Consider the following 25,875-nt stretch of genomic DNA (forward strand, 5'->3'; position numbering starts at 1 on the left):
TCTTGATTTTTCTCTGCTCATTTTATTGAATAACTGAATGTATAAAAACCACATAGAGCACATTACTGGAAAAAATACTTTATTTTTCAAATATATAATGGATTCTTCACTACTCAATTATTTCTATAATAATTTTATCTTTTTATTAAAACTAAATATATATTAATACATTTCATCTTTTCTCAAATTAAAGACTATGGTATAATTGTGATTATCTTTAGCAAAGTCTATTTCCAGAGATTCAAAGTTCACATGGAGAAAAACACCATGACAAGTCCTTCGTACCTGATTTGATGCTGAGGTTGAACTGGTGGCCTGGTTTGTTCTAGGACCCAGAGGCTATTCCAAGCCTGAAAGCAAACTGCAACCCTTAGGTTGGCCTTGGCTGCTTGAGGAACCTCTGGATGGGGGATGACTGGTTTTGCTGTGCACAGAACAGTTCTTCCTCAGGCTAAGCTGGAATCTCTGGGAACAGTGGACTGAGGTATATACTGTGTTCAGGTATTTGTTTGGGTGGCAGCTGGGGAAGACCCTATTTCTTATGTCAGGTTTCTACTGGTAATCATTTCTTCATAAAAATAAAGGGCAAATGGGTAGGTCCGGCTCCTTGATGATACCAATACTTTGCCCACAGCTCTCTCTCTCAATGGTACTAAGACTAATGAGAAAGGAGACAAGAACTGAGTTCACTGTGAACACAAGTAGTAAAAGTGACTGTCACACCTGTGTTGATAGAGGCAGAAACTGGGGATTTACTCTTGGAAAGGTCTTCTGGGCTTGATTTAGTCTAAGAAGCCAGTAAAGGGCTAGGATCTGGACATACTGTGTTTGGATCGATCTTCTTACTTTTCTTCCCTGTCCACTGACTTTTAATTTTTTTGCTCAAAAATAGAGTGAGGGTCATTCTCCATCTCTAGCAAAGAATCTCCATAAAACTAAGATCATACACAAACTCCCCATTAGAGTGTCCATTATGAATTCAAAATTAAATAACTAAAATAAATAATGGGTAGCAAATGAGCTTTTTTATAAGGTAGCAAAAAGATAGAACGTCAGTGATTTCTTTTTAGCATAGTGCTAATCTCTCAAATGTGGGTAAAATCCCAGAGGGAAGGTTTGGAATCTTACATAAAAATATGACATGAGCTAAAATAGAAACTTCTTAAATATAAAAAATTCAAGTGACCATATCTTTACCGATATTAATATAACACAAATAAAATTACAATGAATATTTTAGCACAAAATGCAGTTCATTTCTAGTTAACACATTGAAATAACTGATACTCAAATTCTAACTATTATAGTATAGATGTGTGAATGAAGGCCATATATGTACATGTGCTTCAAAGTTGAATTTGGCTTTGGGCTAGTAATTTTTAATTCTAATCCACAGTGTTCATGACAGTTAATTTAGTAATTTCAGTTGTTTTTGCTACGAAGTTAGGAAAAAACCTATGACCTAAAACCTTCTGACACCTGGATCAATCAGAAAATAACTAAGAGATACTCTTTTGGAAATTCAGTAAGAAGCTATTCTAAAATTGCTGTTTTACTTATCTATTTCTCTAAATAAAAGCTCTTGGATAGTAATCTACCCTCCTAATTAAAGGGAAGTATTACAATCCTTTCTCCAATTCCTACTTTAACTAGAAGAACCACATTATTATTTTTAATGGGTTCTTCTATATTTTGTATTTTTAAAAATGTTAGTAATACTGCTTTCTATAAAATATGAAACAACATTAAAAGTATTAGCTACTACTGGCATTTACACCTCTATGATGAAATAATAGTCATGAAACAAAATGTTCAGAAAAACTGTCAGAGTAACTAACCATTTAAAAATCATATTTATGACCCTCCTTAAAAATCTGTTAAAGCTATGCTGGTTCACATCAAAGTGCTCCTAGTGAGCAGAAATGATGTACTGTACCGAAAAACAGAGACCTCACCATGGATCTTCTTAACTTGGCTCTGAACAACTTTAAAAGCCAAAAGATCTGCACCATATGCTGTTCTCAAGGTCAGTACTATGGGATGCCGTGTAAAAAGATCTTTTGGTATTATTGATGACAAAAGCACCTTGGATTGGCTCCAAGATGGGCATGTGTTATAAATGAATTCTGCTTTATAGTAAAATATATTTAAAGTACAATTCAACTTAGCCAAAAATCTGATGTTGCTTAAGTATCCAGTTCTTACTACTACAGCTTAATTTGGCTGATTTGATACCATTTCCTTAGTCCTACAGAATTTTCTTGATCTTTTAACATCTTACAATGGCGATCTGGCACTAGTGTAGGTCTATAAAAACATAATTGTCACAAGTCACACAAAAACATGATAACTAGCACAAAATTCTGCACATCTTCAAAAAAGAAGTCTTTGGATAATAACTCTAATGCATAATGCTGCAGAGGATCCAAAGAATCACTCCAAATGATGGATATTATTTAATGATGGTAAATGAGAATTATTTTCTAAAAAGCTGTACCAATGTCAATTTTAGGTAGAACATAACAAAATCATTTCATGAAATACAGTCTTGTTCTATGTTTTCCTGACAACACTCCCAACAGAAAGCTTCCAGTCTATTTGCTGTTTCTTGGCTGATGAGACACTCATCCTTTAATTCCCTGATTGTCTTCCTCAATGATTTTTGGAAGCGTTTTTCTCGGTCTAAAACATTCCGCAGACTTTTCTTGGTATCCTCTAGCTCGCTGATCACATGATCTAATTTATGCTTAAGTTTCTTTGGACTGTCCATTACACTGTAACTATGTTCCTGAAAACATAAACATCAAGTTATTAAACCAAACAGACAAGTAGATAAAAGATTATAAGTAGGCCTCCACAGTTTCTCCACTTACTATGCTTAGAGAAGATCTTTAAAAGTTGGTGACATTAGGGTTTAAAGAACAAAGGAAGAGGAATGGGTAGAAGCAGTATTCCAGGTGCCTCAGGCCAGGCCCACATGAGAAGGGCAGAATCCTGTGGATGGGAATCCTGTCTCATCTGCAGGTAGGTATCTGCTTATGAACACCATGGCCCTTGCAATGACTACACAGCTTTCAGTCCCTAAGTGTAAGGCTGCTGAGCTTAAGTATTACCTGTCAAACAAACTTATTTTAAAACTTCTAACTGAATTGCTTTATTTTGATAAATATTTCACTTTCTTTAGGAATGAAAGGAAAGGGACACTGAAGCAGGTCCTCAGGCTGGGTGTTAGGGGATTTAGATGGGCCTCTAGTCTTGGGAGTTTTAAAGAGATAACAAGCTTTCAATACTTTTTATGGTTATGTTTACCCATATATATATATATATATATTCATTCGAAAATAAGGAAGACAACACTGACATATCTTATAAATGTACCATAGAATAATTTTGAAAACCTGTTACTAAACATTAAAATTAGTTAAGAGAACTTTGCTTCCAGCCAAGATGAAATAACAGAGACTGGATTGACTCTTACCTAAAAAAAAACCAACACATGGTCAAAAGACATAAAAATAAGTTTTGAAGATAATGGACATCAGACTAGGAAAGCAGAGATCACAGAGAGATGAGAAACAAAGAGATGAGCCCTATGATTGCCCAGCTTACTGCCCTGATAGAGTTCCAGGCCTCAGTGCAAGGAGAGGAAACCCAGGCAGAACTTTGTAAACTGAGTCAAGGAGAAAGTGCAAAGCACCCAGGGAGACCAAGGTGGCTACAGTTCATGGGACAAAGTACTAGAAAGTAAAGAGCTGCACAGAGAGAGAACCCTGGAGCTCTTCAGAGGCTCCCCTTCAAGTATTCCTCTGAGTCAGATCAGAGCATGTGTGTAGGAAACTGCTCAAGGCTGAGGGAGAGTGACCAGAAAAGATCAGGAGTGCCCTGAGCTCACAGGGAACAGACACCTCTCCCACCAGCCAGACCAGAATCATGGGGCACTGAGTGGAGCATACAAAAGGATCTTGCCTCAGGAGTGGAGAACAAATAGTCCAAGGCTGAGCACTGTTCTAGTCTGCCTAACAAAGCAAAACCTGAAAGGATCAAACTGCCTCCAAATAACTTAACTACCCCAGAACAAAGCTCAAGAATACAGGATACAAAAATATCCAGCAAAGTAAAATCCACAGTGTGTGGCACACAGAATTTATCAGGCATGCAAAGCAGCAGGAAAAAATGAGCCTTAATAAGAGATAAACCAATCAATAGAAACCAATCCAGAACTAGGAAATATTAGAAATAGCAAACAAGGGAATTAAGAAAGTTATTAAAACTGCATTATATATGTTAAAAAGTTAAGTAGAGACATGAAAGACATAAAAAAGAATAAAGTAGAACATCTAGAGACTAAAATTACAATGTGTGAGGTGAAAAATATTTTGTAGAGACTTAATGGCAGATTAGCCATTTCAGAAAAAAAGATTAGTGAAGGGGAAGATATAGCAACAGGAACTATCCAGACAGGACTACAGAGAGAAAAGGGAGTATTAAAAAAAAACAGAATAATTAATAGAGCATCAGTGGGAGGTGACAACTTCAGACAGCCTAGTACACATGTAACTAGACTCCCCAAAGGGGAAGGAAGAAAAGTTGAGGCAGAAAGAAATATTTGAACAAATCATGGCCAAAAATTTTCCAAGTTTTATGAAAACTATAAACCCACAGATAAACAAGCTCAGCAAATCCTAAGCACAAGAAACATGAAGAAAACTAAAGTGGGACACACCAAAATCAAATTCTTCAAAACAACTAGAAAAGAAAAATTATTAAAAGCAAAAAGAAAAAAAAAAGAACTGTTAGGTACAGAGGATAAAGATAAGCATGATAGTAGATTTTGATTAGAAACAATATGTGTGAGAATGTAGTGGAGCAGCATCTTAAAAAATCTAAAAACAATCAAACCCCAACACTGTCAATCTAGAATCTGATACCTAGTGAAAATATTTTTTAAAAAGGAAGACAAAATAATGACTTTTCAGACATTTAAAGGCTAAAAGAATTTATCACCAGTACAGCTGCACTGTAAGGAATTAAAGTAGACCTATTTGTCTTTTTATCTTTAAAGTGTGTTTTTTATAGGAAGCATGTACTTTTGGGTCTTGATTTCTTTTTAATATAATCTGATAATTTCTGCATTTTAATTGGGTTATTTAGACCCTTTACACTTAATGTGATTATTATCACATTTCTTTATATTACTTTATGTCACATTACTTAATGTGATATGGTTTGGTTTAAACTTGCCACCTTACTTGTTTCCTATTTGTGCCATTTGTTCTTTGTTCTCATTTTATTCTTTTTCTGCTTCCTTTTGGATTAACTGAATTTTTTTTTTTATGATTCCATTTATCTCCTTTTTCTCACTCATTAGCCACAGCTTTGTGTATATAATAGTTAAATAGTTAACAGTTTAATAGTTAATAGCTATTTAATAGTTGCTTTTGGGTCTATAGCATCCGTCTTTAACTTACCACAAGCTATGTGGTAAGTGATATTATTCCACTTAACACAGAGTATAAGAATCTTCCCATAGTACACTTTCATTTCTCCTCTTCAACGTTTTTGCTATGCTGTTATATATTTATTTCACTTTTACATATGCTATGAACCCCATACCACATTGGTATTATTTTTGCACTTTAAAGATAAAAAGACAAATAGGTTGAAAATAAGAGTGGAAAAAGATATATACTACAATAACTAATAAACAGAGAGCTAGAGTGGGTATATTACTATCAGACAAAGTAGATTTCAGAGAAAAGAATATTACCAAGGATAGAAAGGGCCATTTCTTTATAATAAAGGGGTTAATTTTATCAAGACATTAGAATACTAAATATTTAGCATCTAATAACAGTGCTGCAAAATGTAACAAGCAAAAACTGACAACTGCAAGGAGAATGAAACAAATCCAGAAGTATACTAGAGGAATAAACACCTCTCTCTCTCAACAACAGAACAAGTAGACAGAAACTCATTAAGAATGAAGACTTGAACATCATCAAACCATTTGACCTAACTGAACATTCCAGCTAACATCAGAGGAATATACATTTTTTGCAAATGCATGCAGAACATCTGCCAAGATAAACTATATTCTAAGCTATAAGTCTTAAGAAATTTAAAAGCATTCAAGCCACACAATGTGTATTCGTGCTGATCACAACAGAATTAAGTTGGAAATTAATAATAGAAAGATATCTGGGAAATGCCCCAATATTTGGAAACTATATAGCACACTTCTAAATAACCCAAGGGTCAAATAACAAATCAAAATGGGATCTGGAAGTATTTTGAACCAAATGAAAATGAAAACATACCTAATTTGTGGAATTAAAGCACAGGGAGAAATTAGTATCACTAAATGGCAAACGTCAGAAAGGAAGAGGCTTCAATTCAATGACGTCAGCTTCCATCTTAAGAAACCAGAAATATGAGCAAATTTTACTGAAATAAGTAGAAGGAAAGAATAAAGATGAGTAGAAATCAGTGAAGTAGAAAGCAAAAATAACAAAAAGAAAAATGAGAAAATCAATGAAACCTAGTTCTAGACAAGATCATAAAACTGATAAATCTCTAGGCAGACTGATCACCAATAGAAGAGAAAGAAACAAATTAATGATATCAGAAATGAAAGAGATGGTATCACTACAGATTCTGTATATATTGAAAGGATAATAAGAAAATGTTTTGAACAATTTTAAGCTAATAAACTTGACAACTGAAATAAAATGGACAAATCCCTTCGAAGATATAAGCTACCAAAAAAACCTTCCCTTCCTTTCAAAATTGTAGAATAGATAAACAAGATTACACTGTATAGCGCAGGGAAATATACACAAAATGTTATGATAACTCACAGAGAAAAAAATTGTGACAATGAGTGTGTATATGTCCATGAATGACTGAAAAATTGTGCTGAACACTGGAATTTGACACATTGTAAAATGATTATAAATCAATAAAAAATGTTAAAAAAAAACCAACCTTCCCACAAAGAAAATTACAGTCGCAGATAACTTTACTGGGGAAGTTTACCAAATATTTATAGAAAAAATAATTGCAACTCTATACAATATATTCCAGAAAACTGAAAAAGAACGCAGTACTTTCTAACTTGTTCTTTGAATGCCGATGTTATTAGCATTATTCTAATATTGAAACCAGGCAAAGACATTCCAAGGAAAGAAAACTCCAGACCAATGTCCACATACAAGAAAAAATTCTAAACAAAAAGTTAAATCTAATCCAACAATACATATAAGGGATAATATCATGAAGAATTTATTCCAGTATGCAAGGCTGGTTTAATATTAAAAAAATCAATTGATGCAACTAATCACATTAACAAACTAAAAAATAGAAACCTTATGATCTCTCAACAGGTACAGAAAAAGCATTTGACAAAACTGATATTCCTTTCTGATAAAAATTCTCAGCAAACTAGGAATAGAAAGTCACCTCCCCGGTGATGACATGGATAGACCTAGAGGGTATTATGTTAAGTGAGATAAGTCAGACAGAGGAAGACAAACACTGTATGACTTCACTTATATGTGGAATCTAGAAAAAAAAAAGAAAAAACATAAAGCAGAAAGAGAATTATAGATACAGAGAACAAACAGGTGGTTGCCAGAGGGGAGGACGAGGAAAGAAACAGGTGAAGGAGTAAGAGTTACAAACTTCCAGTTATAAAATAAACAAATCACGCGTATGAAATGTACAATGTGGGGAAAATAGTCAATAGCTATGTAATGTCTTTGTATGGTGATATATCATAACTAGACTTATTGTGGTGATCAGTTTGAAATATATAAAAATATAGAATCACTATGTTGTGTAACAGGAACTAACATAGTGTTACAGGTGAATAACAGTTCAAAAAAAACCAAAGAAACTCATAGAAAAAAAGTTCAGATTGTGGTTATCAGAGGCAAGGGATGAGGGGAGGGAGAACTGGATGAAGGCAGTCAAAAAGTATAAACTTCCAGTTATAAGAGAAATAAGTACTAGGGATATAATGTACAACATGATAAATATAATTAACACTGCTGTATATTATATATGAAAGTTGCTAAGAGTAAATTCTAAGAGTTCTTATCATAAGAAAAAAGTTTGTTTCTCCTGTTTCTTTAACTTTGTTTTATATGAGATGATGGATGTTCACTAAACTTATTGTGATGATCATTTCATGATGTATGTAAATCAAATCATTACTGTACACCTTAAACTTATACAGTTCTTTAAAGTCAATTATATCTCAATAAAACTGGAAGAAAAAGGAGAAAGGCACTTGCTAAATCTGATTAAGGGTATTTATGAAAAACCTACAGTTAACATCATATTTAATATTATATTAATGTCTTTAATGGTGAAAAGCTGATGCCTTCCTCCTAATATCAGGTCCAAGACATAAAGATCAGTTCTCAGTACTTCTATTCTGCACAGCCTTGGAAGTTCAAGGTAGTGCAATAAAGCAAGACAAAGAAATGAAAGAAAGGCATTCATATTAGAAAGGAAGAATTTGAACTGTTTCTAATGACAGACAACATAATTGTCTATGTAGAAAATCGGATAACCTCAACAAAAAAGCTTTGATAATTAATGTGAGTTTACCAAGTTTGACAGATACAAGATCGATAAAGAAAAGTCAATTTATTTCTATATACTAACAGTAAATAAAACAATACCATTTAAAATAGCATCCAAATATACAAAATACTTAGGGATAAATCTGACAAAAGAAGTGAAAGACCTGTGCACTGAAAACTACAAAACACTGTTGAGAAGGTGTAAATAATTGAAGAGATATAATAAGTTTATGGGTTGAAAGACATAAAAATAGTCTTACTAAGATGTCAGTTCTTCCCAAATGGATCTGTAGATTGAAAACAATCCCAGCCAAAACTATAGCAGGATTTTTGTAAAAATTTGCAAGGTGATTCTAAAATTCATATAAAAATGCAAAGGACCTATAATATCCAAAGCACCTTTGAAAAAGAATAAAGTTGAATGAGTAACATTGCCTGATTTCAAGAATTATTATAAAGTTACAGTAACCAAGATAGTAAAATAGATTTGGATTTCAGGTCTGGTTCTCACATGAACAGGCAATGAGATGAATGAAATAAATGCAAGCTTCAATACTCTATAATGTGTATGATTATTCTTCAAGAAAACCTAAAGACAACTATTTTTTAAATTACATATTTTTATATAGAAAGTATGACATCTAAAGGGAGGAATTAATTATTGCATTTTATTGGTTGAAATATCCTGGTGAAAGTACTGTTTGAACTAAATATATAAGAAAAGATTAACTACCTGTGTATCATTATTGCAAATATATAAAAATATAATGGCCCTGGGAAGCAATATTATTTTATAATATTACGTATTTAAAAAAACCCTCATCTCCTCGTTGTTCAATATGATTATGAAAAGCTTAATCCTAATGGAGAGGACATGTTCATCTTAAAAATATCAACACTAGCCCAGTAAGTAATTTTACTTACAAAAGTGAACTGGGACTGGAATTCTTCAGTACCTGAGGAAGCACCAACAAGCTGGTGATTGTGGTTTGTGACTGGAAGGGTTTTGAGGGTGAAGTTTTTCCTACAATGAAGCTTTTCTTTTTTCCCCTGTTAAGAATAGTTAATAACAATCATTGTAGATACTTTTGTCCTTATATAATTGTCCTTATATAATAGTTAAAATAGTATACTACTCTTTTGGAAAAATCTGAATAGATCAAGTGGAGAAAAGCCTTTAGGATAAAAAATGGAATTCTAAGTAAGTGGAGAAAGGCTATAAATCATGAAAAAATGAACTAATTAAGAAAAACAGGTATATCCTTTATACATAATAAACCACAATGAAATTCTATGTACTGAAAAGGTATGTAAGAATGAAAACCAAGAGGAACCAGAAAAATATATGGGAAATATTTATATAATCTTAAGGTGGGGAAGGCTAAAGTTAGACAGCACAGGAGAAAACATAGAACTACTTTTAAAAAGTCTGAATTTCAAAAAACAAAACAAACCAACCCCATAATTAGAACTAAAAATAAGAAAAAATAACTGCAACATAGATGGCAGTTAAATGATTCAAATCCTTAGTATCTAGTGTTGTTACAAAACAGCTTAGAAAAAGATGAAAACAGAAGAGGACCTGAATAAGTAATTCACAAAAGAAGAAATACAAATGTCTACTAAACACATGAAAAAATGTAGAAACTCACTAACATTTAAAGATAAATTAAAACAATAAGATGCCATTTTTGCCTATCAATTCTAGCAAAGGTTAAAAACACAACTTATACTAAGGATTAGGGTGGACAGATACTTTAAAGCATTACTGTGGGCCTTTGGGAGGTCTGTATCAAAAGCAAAATCCTTAAAAGTGTGTATAATTTTTGACTCAGCAAAATTTATTTCCAGGAATTCAGTTTGAGGAAGTAAGGCTATCTACATAGATTCAACTACAATAATGTTCATCATAATGCTGTTTAAAATAGTGAAAGATGACAACCTATATACAATAGAGGGGACTGATTACAATAAACTGTTGTTCATACATATGATCAACTGCTATATGGTCATTAAAAATGCTCTGCAAAGATGACACCACCAAGTACTAGCAAGGATTCAGAAGTAGAGGAACTTTTATAAGCTGATGGTGGGACTATAAATTGGCAAAGCCACTTTGGAAAACTATGGCAATATCTACTCAGGCTGAACCCTAGGACCAAGCAATTCTACTTCTAACAGAAATATACACATACTCTGTAGAAACGTGTACATAAGTGCGTTAAAACATGGACAAAAATGTTCGTAGTTGCACCATTCATAATAACCCCCAAATGAAACAATCCAAATATTCATCAACAGGAGAATGGAGAAATTATATCTTGTTTATACAATGGAATATTATAGCACAAAGATAATAAATGGACTAGTATCACATGTTACAGTGTGGATGAATCACATGGACAAAATGTTGAGCTAAAGAAGCCAGAGTACAGAGTACCTACTACATGACTCCATTTCTATAACTGATTGGGTAGAAGCCAGTGGTTACCTTTGGGGCTGTAGTGACTGGGAAGGAGCATGAGGGAAGCTTCTGGGGCACTGGTAATATTCTGTATCTTGGTCTGAGGGGAGTTACATGAGTGTATTCACTTCGTGAAAATTCACTGGTCTATACACTTAGGATGTGTGCACTTTTCCACATACACGTTATATTTCAATATAAAGTTTAGTTAAAAAAATTATGTTCTATGTAAGTTTCTCTTAAAAATGTGATCCATAAAGCTGTAACACAATCCTGTGAAGTGCTTGTTAAAAAGTGCAGATTCCTAGACTCCAAACCAAACTTACTGAATCAAATTCTTTGGGAGAGAGGCACAGGAGTCTGCATTTTAAACAAGTTCCCTGGAAAATGCTTATGTAGACTAAAGTTTGAAGCCACTGTTGTGAAACAATATTTCACATCATGGAAAATAGTAGTTAAGAGTGAACTTTGGAGCCATAATGCCTGGGTTCAAATCCAGCCTCTGCCTTTTAACAGCAGTGTGACCTGGGGAAGGAATTCCAACTTTCTGTGCCTAAGTTTCCTCAAGTGGTCAATAAGAATAATAATAGTATTTATTTCTTATGTTGTTGTGATGACTAAATGAGTTAATACATATGTAAAGTGCTTAGAATAGTGTCTGGCACACAGTAAGCACTATATGAATGCTAAAAAAAGAAAGAAACATATAAAAAAGGACATACAATATAATTATTTTTGTAAGAATATATAATACAGATGACTTTACATACAAACATACACAAACAAATGACTGGAAAGAGACACATCAGAGTATTATCTCTGGATTATGTGATTATTGTTAATTTTTCTTTTTTGATTGTATCCATCTAATTTCCTATAATGAAAAATATCTTTGTTATTAGGAAAGAGTTCTTGAAAGTAATTTATGGTTTATTTCACTTATTATGTTCATACTTCTTAAGGTCCTCTTAATATTATAGATGACACCTTGCTACAGGAAAGAAACTCTGTAGAGCAAATTGTACAGGATACTGTACATTTACTAATATGGAAAACAGTGAAGCAGTCTCTACTTGATAACGCACGTGTTGCAATATGAACAGCTGCGGAGAGTGAGCAAGACTTCGTGGGAGTAGGCACACTTCTGGACTACTCCCTTGTTTCCAGCTGTCAGGAGGGAGATACTTTTCAATGGAGGTTCATTGCTATTGTTGTGGGAACTCACAGGCTCTCCCTGAAATGTCCACATTGGAATCAGTTTGGAAGCAAATACACTTTCAGGTACATAGTCAAGAGAGATATTGAGGGTGAGGCAGCCCACTCTTGGCACTAATATCACTGAGAAAAAACAGAGAATTCACTAGAGTTTACTTAATCCTTCTCTTTTCTTTTTCTGATCTTTTCTCTCTTTTCCTTCTCCTGTCCTTATTTCTTTTGATTTTTTTTCTTTTAGTCCTACCTAGGCGTTAAGCTTGAATGTATGTGGCTCTAAAAGTCTATTTTGGGCCTGTTAGAGGCTCTGCTCTAGACTTCTGCTCTAGTGTGAAGAGGACTGCCAACTTGGAACTTCAGTTCAACCCTCTTATGTTCCTCCATTTTCTGACACAAATCTCGAGCTGTATCAATTCCTAAGGTCAGTCCCCTTCACCAAACCTTAGTAATGTACAGCTGTTTCTGAGTGGCTACTGGCAAAATACTCCTATTATTTTTTGCAAAAGCTGAAACAGCAGTTTATACATCTAAAAACTTGAAGAATGGACTTCAAATTAATAAGCAAACAATAAAAATGTTAGCAAGTATGAAGGTTCTTAAATAGTATCATAAAAAGTAATAAACAAGTTTATACTGTATAGAACAGGAAACTATATTCAAAATCTTATATTAACCTATGATGAAAAAGAATATGAAAACAAACAAACAAAAAAAGTAATGATGGTAAGTAGCATCTCATCACAAACCTGTAAGTGAGATGGGGAATCAAAGATAGAAGGTATGACTCCAGGTTTCAGTTTAATATTTGGAGCACTTCGGTCAAAATCTGTCTTCTTAAAGTGCCTTGAACACAACACATCTCCTTTTTTAGGCTCCCAAATGCCTGCAGCATTCACATCAAGTCTTTTCATTGCTAATACCCATTTTCTTTTGACCTTTTCATCTGTTGGGAATCTAGAAAAAATACACAAAATATTTTAGAATTAAACACTATTGATATACACTTGAATTAAGGCTGTGATTACATTGATTCTTTAACTAGTTTGTTACTATTTTCAGGAACTAGAATATTTAGGAAACCATCATGATTCATGCTGTCATAACTTTCAGTTTTAACAGTCAGATCTTTGTACCAAACATGCTGCAGGCAGATGGCCCTTGTTTAAATTATACTCATGTCATAAAAGAGAAACGTTTCAAAGAATATTTAACACTTTATAGTAAGATCCACAATTGAAGGTTTTTCTTGGTGATAAAGAATATCACTTGAGCCTTTTCCTATCTGAGGAATTTATCTCAGAGACACTTGTTCTTTCATTCCTCTGAAAGCATCAAAAAAATTGCTTAGTACAGCATTTTATAGAAAACGGGTCTATAAATGCTTAGTGAATGAATGCAGAGAACACCTGCAGAGTTCGGAGTTCTGGAGATCAGCACTAGTCCTTTTGAGATCTGGAGGCCAATAACCGTATCTTTTCCGATTTTCCATGCTGGTTCAAATCCTTTTTGGAATAAGGTAGGGTACACATACTCATTTTTGATTTTCTCTTAACCTAGCAAAGTAGTTAGCAGATCTTTCTCTAGCACACAGCACAGTCCGTGGTACAAAAGCAGCAAAATGAACCTTTAGCAAATGAGTAATTATTAAATCTTATTGCTCCTTCTTTCCTATGCCTGAAGAATGGCTAAAATACCAAATTAGGACCATCTTGATTTCTCTGAAATACACCTAAAGAACCCTTGGACTGAATTTGTAACTTACATTTTCTTTCTCTACAACATAAGCTTCATCTATTTCTAAATAGAAAGGATAGAATATATTTGGGCAAAGATCATTCAGATTGTAAGCTACATGTAAACAACACTGAATTTCTTTGAAGGTATGTTAAGATGTAAAGTAACAATATTTGCAAAAATGAGTTTGATATTTTTGTTAATCAGCTGGTGATACCTTGTCAAGTATCTTAAGTTCCCAAACTAAATTGTAAACGGGTAAAAGTATCACTGCCACTTCCAATTCAACTAAAAAGGTTATTTAAAAAGAACTTGGGAACAAAAGTTCAAACTTGAAAATTTAAAGAGAACTGTCTTTTTGCTTTTTCTAACATTCAAAAGTACTTGGTTTAACTGCAGCAAAATCTTACACGTGAAATGTCAGTCCTTTTAACTTGGAATTTGGTAAACAGCGAGAAGCACATCCAATGGCCGAGCAACATTTCACCATGATTTTAGCAACTCATAACAGAACTGAAAGAAAATTAAGAGGGCAAGAGTTAGTAACTTCAAAGCTAGGGGGACCGTATTTACCTTTCCCAGTATGTTCCAGTACGTTTTAGGTAACATGAAATCATGTTACAAAGCCAAAGGCAAAAATTTTCTTCCAACACCTGCACCTTTGCTCATAAAATTTTCTCTGGGTTTGGCTCTTTAATAGGGCAAGTCATATTAGCTATGCACTGAGGCGCCTGATTTCAGTTTTATAGGCTGATACATTTCCTTTCCACTGCCTTTTATAGGCACGACGTTCTCTCTGCCACAAGGCCTTGTCACACTAGCTCCTCCTCAGCCTTCAGCTCAAGTGCTGCTTCCCCAGGGAAACCTTCCTTGACACCCAGATTAAGTCAGAGCCCCTCTAGTACCAGCTCTTGAGGAACACACACTTCTTCCTAGCACTTCTCAAGGCTGTAATCCTACATTTATTTCAGAGATTCTCTGATGAATACCTTTCTCCCCTACCAGTCTATTAGTTCATGAAGCCACGGTGGGGCTGTGTTTTTTTTTTTTTTTTTTTTTTGTCCCCACGGCGTAGCTGGTGATTGGTACGTAGTACTTGTTAATATATATTCTGAAGGTATGAACAGGAAGTAAAGGGGAACGGGACCTAAGCAAGGTGTTCACTGCGATGGAGAGCACCTGAGCGCCCAGCAGAGGCGGCTACCCGCTCGCAGACAAGAGGCCGGGCCGAGCTCCGCCCCATTCTCGAGGCTCCGGCCGCCGCCGGCCGAGGGCGGGGCCGCCCTGTCACAAGTGCGGATGCGGCTGGAGGGCGGTCCTACCCCAGGGACCACCGAACGTCTCCGCGCCGCTGCGGTTCTCCTCGCCCCGAACCACGCCCAGGGTGTGGACGGGTAGCGATGGGGGAAAAGGAAAAGCAACCTAAGAGTTATTACCGTTAGCAGCGAAAGCCGACTAACGCCGACGACAGAGATTGCGTCTCCTTTCGCTTCCGGCCCGTCGTCCTGGGAACCGGAAATCCGGCTGCCCCGGGTCACGTGATCCACCGCCATCTTGGTTCCGGTGGCAGCTGCAGCCGGGAAGCGGTGGGCTAGAGCGGTGCTGCTGCTGCGGGCTCAGTTTTCATCCTCGGGGAAGGGTTCTTGGAGTGCGAGGGGAGGTGGAGGAGATGGCGGCCTCGGCGCGGGAAGATGGCGCCCGCGGAGAGGAGCAAGGGCAGCGGGGCTGCGAGCATTATGACAGAGGATGTCTCCTGAAGGTGACGACTTCACTGGGCTCTTCCCCTCCGAGCTTCCGCCGGGCCGGGCTGGGGGCGGGGTGGGCAGGCGGTTAGGTTGGGCTAACTTTGAGGCCAAGCTGTTTGTCAGAATGCCTTCCTTCACGTACCTGGGTTCCTGCGGTCGAGAGCGTTTTTGTCACGGCGACGACGGCTCACCTTTCCTCCTGTTTTGTATTTTATAAGCAGAACTCTTCTTGCTTGGGAAGAACATGGGCTTGCACATCGGTTACTTTGTCAATGGGTTTATTTATTTAGTCCTTTGCTGCTGAAAGTAGACTGAGGCATCCCCAGGCCTGTGCTGGCTTTTTCCCAGGATCACTTACAGGTGTGTGATGAAATAGCAGAATCGGGATAAACAAGTGGAGGAGAATCGGAGTACGGTTTTACCTCCCGTAGTAAATACGTTTTATAGCTTGCCAGCTTTATTTTAGTGGCAGTGAGTATGCCTAAGCCTGCCAAGGAGAAAAACCTGTGTGGAATAGGAAAATAGTCATGTAATTGCCACTAAATAGGAACTTATGTATAGGAGAATGCTTAGTATGTATCCACTGTTACTTTTGCTGCTTGAGAAAAATTCCTCGCCAATCTAGAACTTTAAAAACTGGCATCCATCCAGTTAAAGTTAGTTAATTTTTCTTGCAAGAAGCAGTTAAAAGATTTTGCTTAGAAAGCTTCAGCTTTGAAATTCCCTAGTCCTACTCCCAGATCTTAGCTCTGCTCCTTAATAACACAGTACTTTTGAGAAAACTACTATTTAAGTGCCCCATGTGTAAAATAGGGGTGATAGAAGTTCCTGTTTAATAAAAAAAAAAAAAATCATGAGGCCTGTAAGGACAGCCTAAAGCCTTTTCTGTAGGCTGTGGTGTGGTGAACGTTGCGCACTGGATGAAGCTCTTTGACAGTAGGTCATTCACCGGGTGTTCTGTAAGGAAACTGAATGCTATCCTTATGATTCCATTTCCACTGAGATGTTCTGTTAGTTTCAAACTTGAGGCCTAAAACTGAATTCAGCATCTTAGCCCTCATCTCATCTCCCCAAGAAACCACGCAGGTAACATTTGTGTTTTAGAGCACTGAGATACTTGACCATGAGTAGAAAATGCTTTTTTGCCTCCCCAGCTTTGTTAAATATCAGAGACCTAGTGAAGAGTTTTAAGGAGGAAGTAACCAACCAAATCAAATGCTGCTGTTTGGGTAAGATGAGAACTGAAAATTGACGTTTAAATTTGGCAAGGAGGTCACTGGTGATCCTGACAAGAAAAGTTTCAGTGGAGGCATAAGGACAAAGCCTGCTTGGCACGGATTCAAGAGAGAAGGGCGATAGTGGAAATGAAAATGGCTTTTGTAGACAATTCTTAGAGTTTTGCTGTGAAAGAGAGCAAAATAAATAAATTAAATAAAATGATGCTGTCGTTGCTGGGAGATTGGGATCATGGGTTTTTTTTCCCCTTAAGATGGGAGGTGTTGCAGCATATTTGTATATTCTTAGAAATGACCCAATTTATCATGCAGGAGGGAGAGGGAAAACTAGGAGCTCTGCCTTTGAGTAGCCCAGCAGAAGACTGGTTCCAGTGCATGAGTAGAGGAGGTGGCTTTAGATGAAAACATGGGCTGTAGACTACAGAAGGAAGAACAGTGACATACATCTGCAAGTAGGTTGACAGAGTTTGTGGGAGGATGTTCTCTTTTGATTATTTCTATTTCACAGTGAAATAAGCAAGGTCATCAGTAAGTGGGGAAGAAGGGGTGTTTGAGGTTTAAAGAGAAAGGAGATGTGAAGTAATCATCTAGGTCTTAGGTGCTAGACTCTAGAAGAATGAGGGAATTGACTAGGGAAACATGGAAGTAAGAGCCTACTTTTTATTAGTGGTTATGACTTACAAGAGAGACCAGCCAGTGTGGTGGTGCTTTTACTTTAGCCATATTTATCTGTTCCTATGCAGGTTGAGTAGGCGACAATTGGATTTAACCAGAGTTGGGATTCTGGGTAGGTGAGTATGTAGAGGAAGAGAGAAGGAAGAAACTGGGGTATGTGCAAGGGAGGAACTGGAATGAGTTGAAAAAGAGAGGGTGGAGTGGTTAGAGAATTTCATACTTGAGATTAAGATACAAACAGGATTCAGTTCTTGTTCTAGAGTAGTGGTTCTGAAAGTATGGTGACTGGCCTCCTGGGGATTCCTGAGGGCCGTTAGAAAACTACATTCTAATACTAAGACATTACTTGTCTTTTTCAGCGTGTGTAAGACTAACAGTTAAAACTGCTGGCACCTTAGCATGAATCAAGGCAGTGGCACTGAACTGTATTACACCTGTAGTTTAAAAAAAGAAAGTTTCACTTAAAGTGTCATTGATAAAATTAAAGCAATAAAATTATCAGTTGTATAAAATCCCAGTCCTTGAAGTCATGTCTTTTTATATGTTTGATGAAATGGGATGTTTTCATCAAGCACTTCTGCAAACTGAAGTTAGGTGATTGTTCTGAGGAGAAGCTCTTATACAACTGGATTATGAACTGAACTAGTTCCTTTTTTAGTGGCACACTTTTTACTTGAACTGTAGTTTTTCAAACTTGTGTATTTGGTGGATATTTTCTCAAATAGGGAAATTAGACACTCATTACAAGGAAGACAGTCAGCAGTGACAAAATTCAAACTTTCATGTAAAAATTAGAATTTTACAAACTTGTGTTAGCCTTTCTTAGCTTGAAAGCTTCACAGTACCTAAAGACTTTTCTGATAATATGGGTAGTGATGTTAATGTGATTTTTTGATACTGCATATCGGTTGTGGGCACATTGGGAAGATGTGCATAACTCAGTGAATTGGTATTTTCCAAATGACCAATGCATGAATAAAAGGTCCATTCAAAATGCAAGATAGATCAATGGATTTTAATGTAACAGGCAGAAAAGTTCACTGATTAATTTCAGATTCCATGTTGTAGCTAGTGGTTTTTAAGAGTTGTTGAGTTTTGGTGTAGTATCAGAGAATAATATCCATAATTCTCTGAAAAAGCTGTTAAAATACACCTCCCTTTTCCAACTGCATATTTGTGTAAGGCCAAAGTTTCTTTATATACTTAACCAAAACTGATTGAATACAGAAACAGATATGAGAATCTACCTATTTTGTGGGAAAATGTAGCCATTTTTCATTCAAATATGTTAGTTATGTTAACATGTAATTGGTTGCTATTTTAGAAAGAAGTAAGTATTTAAAAAATCTAAAAAATAAAAAATTTAAAAAGTATTTAAAAAATAAAAGTTTTAATTTATAATATGGTAAGTATCAATAGATATAATTCACATAAACAAAACCTCTTTGGGATCCTTACTAATTTTTAAGAGTGTAAATGGGTCCTGAAGCCAAAACATTTGAGAACCACTGTGGTATGCCTGAGAGTACGTGGCTGAGGAGCCTTGGAGGACAAGGCCATTGGAAGTGAGAAAGGGACGGAGAGCTCAGGGTGTTGGAGGGATTACCATTGAATGTGCAGGTCACTAAGATTTAGGACAAAAGTAGAATTGGAAAGAAAGGGAGCCAGTTGAGTGTTAAATAAGGAAGGAACTGTGTTACAGGAAGTCACAGCATAGGAAGTCTTCAGAAATAAGGGGATTTGAAAGGTCACAGTGTACTAGAAAGTGTTAGGTTAGCTTACTGGCCTGGAAACTTCTTGATGTACTAGTTAGGGTAAGGCTAAGTTGCTGTAACAAAAAGTCTCAATAGTAAGTGAACTAAAGGATAGAGTTTATTTATTCTTACCTAACAATTCAAGGTAAGTCATCCAGTTTGGAAATGAGGCTTTGTTCCATAGGATCACTCCAGGGACAGGTCTTTTCCCATTGCGTTATTTTGCCATGTTTTAGGGCATATAGTCATCAGCTGAGTTGCTGCCATATCCAGGTTTCAGCTGTTGGAAAGGGAGAAGGGAGCAGGGAGGAGGCATGCCCAGTTGCTTAATATTCAGGCCTAGGAGTGGCACTGAATGTTTCTGCTCATATTCTGTTGGTAAGAACTTAGTCACTTGGCTACAGCTAACATTAAGGAAACTGTAGTACAGCTGGGTAATCCTGTGCCCAGGAAGGAGGAGAGAGCAGATTTTGTTGAACAGCTGTTAGTCTTTGCCACTCTTGAAAACAAGGACTATCTTTATTGCGTCCTTTAAAGTATCAGGGACATAGTTGATGGTTAATAAACATCAGTGAACTAAAATATAATCTTTATAATATTTAATGCTTAGGGGTTGAAATAGGTAAATGAATTTATCTGAAAATGTCTGAATAGAAGTTGTCTGCCTGCCATTTAGGTTGAAAATGAATTTAGGGTGTTGTGAGATTAGTTTTTCAGTCTGTACTGCCATCCTTCACAATTCTTCTGTCTTTGAGGACAAGGTTGTGTTCAACTTGATACAGATGTATAGGTGTTGAAGGGAAAACAGTGAAATGTTATGTTTAGGATCAGTTTACCAAATGAGTTACTGGTTGTAATCTTTGACCTTGTTCCAGGAGGAGGAGGAAAGACATTTCTTTTTACATTACAAACTTGTCTTCTCTTGCTTCTTATAACTCTTTTTCTCTCCTGGGGTTTAGGCACCTTGTTGTGACAAGCTGTATACTTGCCGGTTGTGTCATGATAAACATGAAGATCATCAGCTAGATCGCTTTAAAGTAAAGGAAGTGCAGTGCATAAACTGTGAAAAAATTCAACATGTAAGATTTTATCACATATTTCTATTATCTTTTAAAAAATTTTTTACTAAGGTGGTTTAAGAAATTTAAAAGTATTGTAAATAAGACTTATTTAACTCTTAAAGTAGCAATATCTTGGATTTAAATGTTTTCAAAGTTATAAAGATAAAACATGTTAACAAAAATTCTGGATATTCAAATAGTAATTCAAAATGTTTTGATACATTTATTCTAATTTTTTAGTTTTTTTTTTTAGGCACAACAGACTTGTGAAGAATGTAGCACATTGTTTGGAGAATATTATTGCAGTATATGCCATCTATTTGACAAGGACAAGAAACAGTATCATTGTGAAAACTGTGGAATTTGTAGGTACTGTATGTAAAATGTCCTTTCCTAATTACTTGTAATATATCTGAGCAATACAGTTTTTAAAATCAAACTTAATTGGAATATAATTGCATCTTATAAAGTGCATTCATTTTAAGTGTCCAGTTCTGTAACTTTTGACAAATACATATCCTGTGTTATTACCAACACAAGATTAAAAAATTTCCATTATTCTAAAAAGTTTTTTTATGCCTCTTTTGCAATAATCATTTAACTAGCCCATCAACAATTTAAAATGTATTTAAAATTTTAACTTTGGGGTAGAAAGTATGCTTTTATATGAAGTGTTTTGTCGGCAACTAAGGTAGAAAGTTAGGGCAGATTTTTCCTTTTTATAAATTACTTCTTGAAAAAATATCAGAAATTTTGATAAAGTCAATTCAGGCTTAAAAATTGGAAAATACAGAAAAGTAGAAAGAATAGAAAATGAACCAACCTGCAGTCCAACCGCTCACTGACAAGCTGCTACTGGCATGTTGGTATATTGGAACTTTTTTCTTTCTAAAAATCCTGAAGTGTTAGATATATACAAAAGCGTATATGTAACATATGTGTGTTTTAAAGTATGCTAGTACAACAGGCCACTCATTTTAGGAAATGGAGTGTTGCTGTTGGAGCTCTAAGTGTTCTATGTCAGTCCTTTCTCCTTGTTCCCATTGGAGAATTTTAAATCACTTTCTTTCAGTTTGCAAGGAAGAATAAAAAAACATACCAAAAGATGTAGAAATCATAAGCAAACAACTGTTTCTAGTTTTTATCTAGAAGTTTAATTTGGGTCTTTTTTATATCTTTCATGTCTATACTATTTGAGGTTATGGAATATGGTTATAATAATTGGTTTAATGTCCTTCTCTGCTAATTCTAACATCTGTGTCATTTCTGAATTAATTTTGATTGATTGACTATTCTTTTCTTTTTGGGTTAGGTTTTCCTGCCTCTTTGCATGCCTGGTCATTGTCGATTGGACACCAAGCATTGTGATTTTTACCATGTTGGGTGCTGAATATTTTTATATTCCTATAAGTTTTTTTGAGCTTTATTTTGTGATGCAGTTAAGTTACTTGGAAACAGTTTGGAACTTTTGGGACTTGCTCTTATAATTTGTTAGATGGATCTGGAGGTGTGCTTGTTCTAGGAGTAATCATTCCTCACTACTGAGGCAGTACCTTCCAAGTACTCTACCTGATACTCCATGAATTCTAAGGTTTTCCAGTCTGACTTATGGAAATAAGCACTGATCCTGGCCATGTGTGAAAGGCGAGCACTGTGCCTTTAGTTCCCTTGAATGATTCTTTCCCTGGCCTTGGGTGGTTTCGCACATGCATGCACTGATGTGTATCCTGCTAAACTTGAGAGGTTCCTCCGTGCAGCTCTGCCCTCTCTCGTACTCTGTCCTGTGAACTCCAGCTGCTTTGGTTTCCTTGGACTCTCAGTTCATCTTCTCAATCAGGAAGTCTTCCTGGCTCTGCCTCACCTCCTCCAGCTTGTCCTACTACCTGAAAATGCTCTAGGCAATAAGCTGGGGCGGTTGTAGGGTTCACTTAATTTGTTTCCTGTATCTCACAGATCCTTGTCTTTCATTGCCTGATGTTCAGTGAAACTTGTTTCGTAGATCTTGTTTGGGTTTTGTGGTTGTTTTAGGGAGGAGGGTAGATCCAGTCTCTGTCTGTTATTCTATCTTGGGCAGTAGTGAAAAGCTTCCCTGCAGGGTTTTACCTGTGGAACTTGATAGGCTGATTGTAAATTTCATCTGGAAGAGAAAATTCACAGCTAAGCAGATTTTGAAAAGGAAGAAAAAGGAGGGGATTGCCTTTGCACGTTTCAAAACATGGTAAAGTTACAGTAATTTGAACGGTGTGTTCTTTGTGAAAGAATAGACATTGATAAAGGGAAAAACACTTTGTGTATATACATTCACATATTTATAAATATGAATTTATAAGAAGTGATATTTCAAATCAGGGGAAAGGACATTAAGGTAATTAATTACCATTTGGGAAACAAAAATTGATTGCTAAAACTGTGCATTCATTAGAATACGTTTTTAGTGTGTTGCAACAGAAACCCAAATTAACAAGTGGCTCAAGAAAGACAGAAGTTTATATTTCTCATGGAAAAATCTGAACCATGTAGTTATTTTTTTTGCCTGGCCGTCCATAAGATATTTTCTTGTCTGCATGGTTTAAAAGACCTCATATTCTGGTCAGTGGAAAGGGGAAAATAGGTGAAAGAAAGTTATACTCTTTTCTCCTGAGGGCACAGAATAGAATTTTCATTTGTATCTTCTGTTCACAACCTCCAGAGAAGTTAGAAAATAGTCTTTATTCAGGTAGCCCTGTGCCTAGCTAAATGTTCTGTTGTTGTCCAAGAAGGGGATAAAATAAATTTGGGGACAACTAGCAATCTCATGTTTACTGTACATACTACATTTCAAATGGATGGAAACAAAATATAAAAATTAAAAGTCATAGTATTAGAAGTGTATATGTTTATGACCTATAGGTTTCAAAAGTTTTTCTAAAACAAGAGGCAGGAGCATAAGCCATAAAGGAGAGTATCATTGGCTTTTTATTACACAGGCATTAAAATGGCTGTATGACAAAACATACCAAAAAAAAAAAAGATGATATACCAGAAAAGTAATTGTAGCATATGCAAATGAAAAAAATTAATACCCAAGATATGTAAAGAGTTCCTTTAAATTAGGTTCCTCAAAAAACTAAAAATATAACGACCACATGCTCTTCTGTTCCTGGGTAACATATCTGAAAAAAATGAAAACACTAATTCAACAAAGGCACCCCAATGTTCATAAACAGCATTATTTACAGTAGCCAAGATATGGAAGCAACCCAAGTGTACACCAACAGATGAATGGTTAAAGAAGATGTATTATTGTGTATATACATACACATATACACAGAGACACAAAATGGAATGTTACTCAGCTATAGAAAACAGTGAAATTCTGCCATTTACAATGCCATGGATGGACCTACAGAATATGCTTAGGAAAAGTCAGAGAAAGACAAATGATGTATGTTATCGCTTACATGTGGAATCTAAAAACTAAAAGAAACGAATGTATATAACAAAACAAAAACCAACTCACAGATACAGAAAACAAATTAGTGGATACCAAGTGGTGAGAAAGATGGGAGGGAGAGATAAGATACAGGGGTAGGTGATTAAGAGATACAGACTCCTATGCATAAAATAGATAAGCAGCAAGAATATATGGTACCGCACAGGAAAACATAACCATTACTTTGTAATAACTCTAAATAGAGTATAATTTATAAAAATATTTGATCACTATGCTCTACACTTGAAACTAATATGATATTGTAAATCAGTTACATACTTCAATTAAAAAATAAAAAGAGCTCCTTTAAATTGATTAAAAGACAAATACCCTAGTAGAAAAATGAACCGGGTACATGAATAGAAAATCCACAAGAGAAATCCAGATAGTTCATAAACATTAAAATGTGCTCTGTCTCATTTGAAAAATACAAATTAAAATGACGTTTTTTAGTGGTCTGTCATATAGGTAACCAGTGTTGGCTAGGAGTGGGGAGCATGGGTGCTGTCACGCACTGTTGTGGAAGTATAAGTTAGTATATCTTTGGAGGTCGGTTTGGCAGTATAAGAACTGATGATGCAGTGCCCTCTGACTCCATAGTTTCACTTTTAGGAAACTTATAAAAATCATCAACATATAGGTTAAGTGATGTGTGTATATGGATATTTATTATATATTGTATTAACTAAAGATAGTAAAGTATATAATAAAGGAATACTAAAAAATTATGACATATCCATACCATGTAGTACAATGTAACTATAAAGAAGAATGAGGTCATATGTAGTCATTCATAGAATACTCTTCAGGAAAGATTGTGAAGTGGAAAAAATGTTTCAGAACAGGATGTGTAGAAAGAATCCATTTATGTAAAAAATAAAACCCTAAGTGTGTATGTATGTATATATATGTGCAATTTTGTAGTAAAAACATGGAAGAGTAGATACCATTCTGTTTATAGTGCTTACATTTGGGGAGTGATGTTGGGAAGGTAGGGGTGTACCTCATATTCCTCAGTGTGGTTTGAACTTTCTTTACAGTGAAACTGAACCTTTGTAATGAACAAATCACTGTAGTAAAAAACGAATCTAATCTTTAGTTTTTCATGTATTTTTTAGGATTGGTCCAAAGGAAGATTTTTTCCACTGTTCGAAATGTAACTTATGCCTCGCTATGAATCTCCGAGGAAAGCACAAGGTATATAATTCAGTTTGTGAGATTTGAAAAGTATTACAATGTTTTTGAAAACAGCTTAAATCCTAATTTGTTTAAAAGCATGCTAATTATCAGATATTACCAAGCTCAACTGTATTGCTTTTTATTTTTAAGCATTATTAAGAAGTAGATGTTCTAAAGTATACACCTCAGAATTTCTGGTCTACAGTTCCTTTTCTTTATAGGTGTAAGAATGCTTATATCAATTATTAGTAAATGTAGACAACTTCTAAATTAGCTTATGGTACTGGTTTTAAGAATAGCTTTCAAAATGTCTAGTACAGGAGAAATACAGAGCAGTGTAACCTTTTGTTAGCACAGCATTCCAAGAAAATTCAGTATTTCTTTCATAATTAGACAGAAATACTTTTAATTTGGATGTAGCTGTTGTATCATGATCCCAGGCCCTTTAAAAATTATTTTTCATTATTTAGGAAAAAATCTAATAAACTGTCATTTATATTACTGATTCTATCCAGTAATTTACAGAATGGAGAGACTAATGAGGGTTTTTAAAAAATAGATACTAGATAATAATGTGCCTAAAATCCTAAAGTGGTGAGAGAAATTGAGTTGAGTAATGAACATATGGGATATGGTGACAAGGTATGAAGGAGAAAGAACGGGGCTGAATAAAGATGACTCCCAAGGTTTTTAGCCCTGGCTTAAAGTACTTGATTAATAGATTGAAATTTGTAGAAGATACAAGATTGAGTTGGG

At 35.4% G+C, this 25,875-nt stretch overlaps 3 protein-coding genes across 8 annotated transcripts in view; 1 reads left to right on the forward strand and 2 right to left on the reverse strand.

Annotated features, from left to right (window-relative positions):
- ODAPH (odontogenesis associated phosphoprotein) overlaps positions 1-13,145 on the reverse strand; it is a 34,203-nt gene extending 21,058 nt beyond the window's left edge. Inside the window, exon 1 of the mRNA XM_014552042.2 lies at positions 13,011-13,145. The gene's annotated coding sequence lies outside the window, so the exon portion shown is untranslated. The remainder of the gene's footprint in view (positions 1-13,010) is intronic.
- THAP6 (THAP domain containing 6) lies at positions 1-15,523 on the reverse strand. 4 transcript variants are annotated; one of them, XM_014552047.2, is made up of 5 exons: positions 15,435-15,523; positions 14,409-14,511; positions 13,011-13,218; positions 9,513-9,638; positions 2-2,788 (listed from the first exon to the last, which is right to left on the reverse strand). In XM_014552047.2, the coding sequence occupies exons 2-5, from the start codon at positions 14,486-14,488 to the stop codon at positions 2,534-2,536; spliced, it is 669 nt and encodes a 222-aa protein (XP_014407533.1). In that variant the 5' UTR covers positions 14,489-14,511; positions 15,435-15,523; the 3' UTR covers positions 2-2,533. The 4 variants fall into 4 exon arrangements, with proteins under 4 accessions (XP_014407534.1, XP_032313840.1, XP_032313857.1 ...); XM_014552048.2 differs by lacking the exon at positions 9,513-9,638 and having other exon boundaries at positions 1-2,788; XM_032457949.1 differs by lacking the exons at positions 14,409-14,511; positions 15,435-15,523 and adding an exon at positions 13,671-13,965 and having other exon boundaries at positions 1-2,788.
- Positions 15,275-25,875, forward strand: part of RCHY1 (ring finger and CHY zinc finger domain containing 1) — a 17,970-nt gene continuing 7,369 nt past the window's right edge. The window contains exons 1-4 of one of the 3 annotated variants that reach the window (XM_006176327.2): positions 15,275-15,757; positions 20,367-20,486; positions 20,722-20,837; positions 25,059-25,137. In XM_006176327.2, the coding sequence (XP_006176389.1) occupies positions 15,668-15,757; positions 20,367-20,486; positions 20,722-20,837; positions 25,059-25,137 (405 nt within the window). In that variant the 5' untranslated portion in view covers positions 15,275-15,667. Of the gene's footprint in view, positions 15,758-20,366; positions 20,487-20,721; positions 20,838-25,058; positions 25,138-25,875 lie in introns of those variants that run through there. The other 2 variants (XM_032457929.1, XM_032457937.1) reach the window with 2 other exon arrangements.

This window comes from Camelus ferus, chromosome 2 (genome assembly GCF_009834535.1).
Source record: "Camelus ferus isolate YT-003-E chromosome 2, BCGSAC_Cfer_1.0, whole genome shotgun sequence".
NCBI classification, from domain to species: Eukaryota; Metazoa; Chordata; class Mammalia; order Artiodactyla; family Camelidae; genus Camelus; species Camelus ferus.

Coding starts and splice junctions, on each gene's coding strand:
- THAP6 (XM_032457949.1), bottom strand. CDS start 13,753: ATGGAAAATCGGAAAAGATACGGTTATTGGCCTCCAGATCTCAAAAGG. Junction 13,219..13,670: donor CAGAACTCCGAACTCTGCAG/GTGTTCTCTGCA, acceptor TATTTTTTCTAG/ATTCCCAACAGATGAAAAGG. Junction 2,789..9,512: donor TCCAGTCCCAGTTCACTTTT/GTAAGTAAAATT, acceptor TTATGTTTTCAG/GAACATAGTTACAGTGTAAT.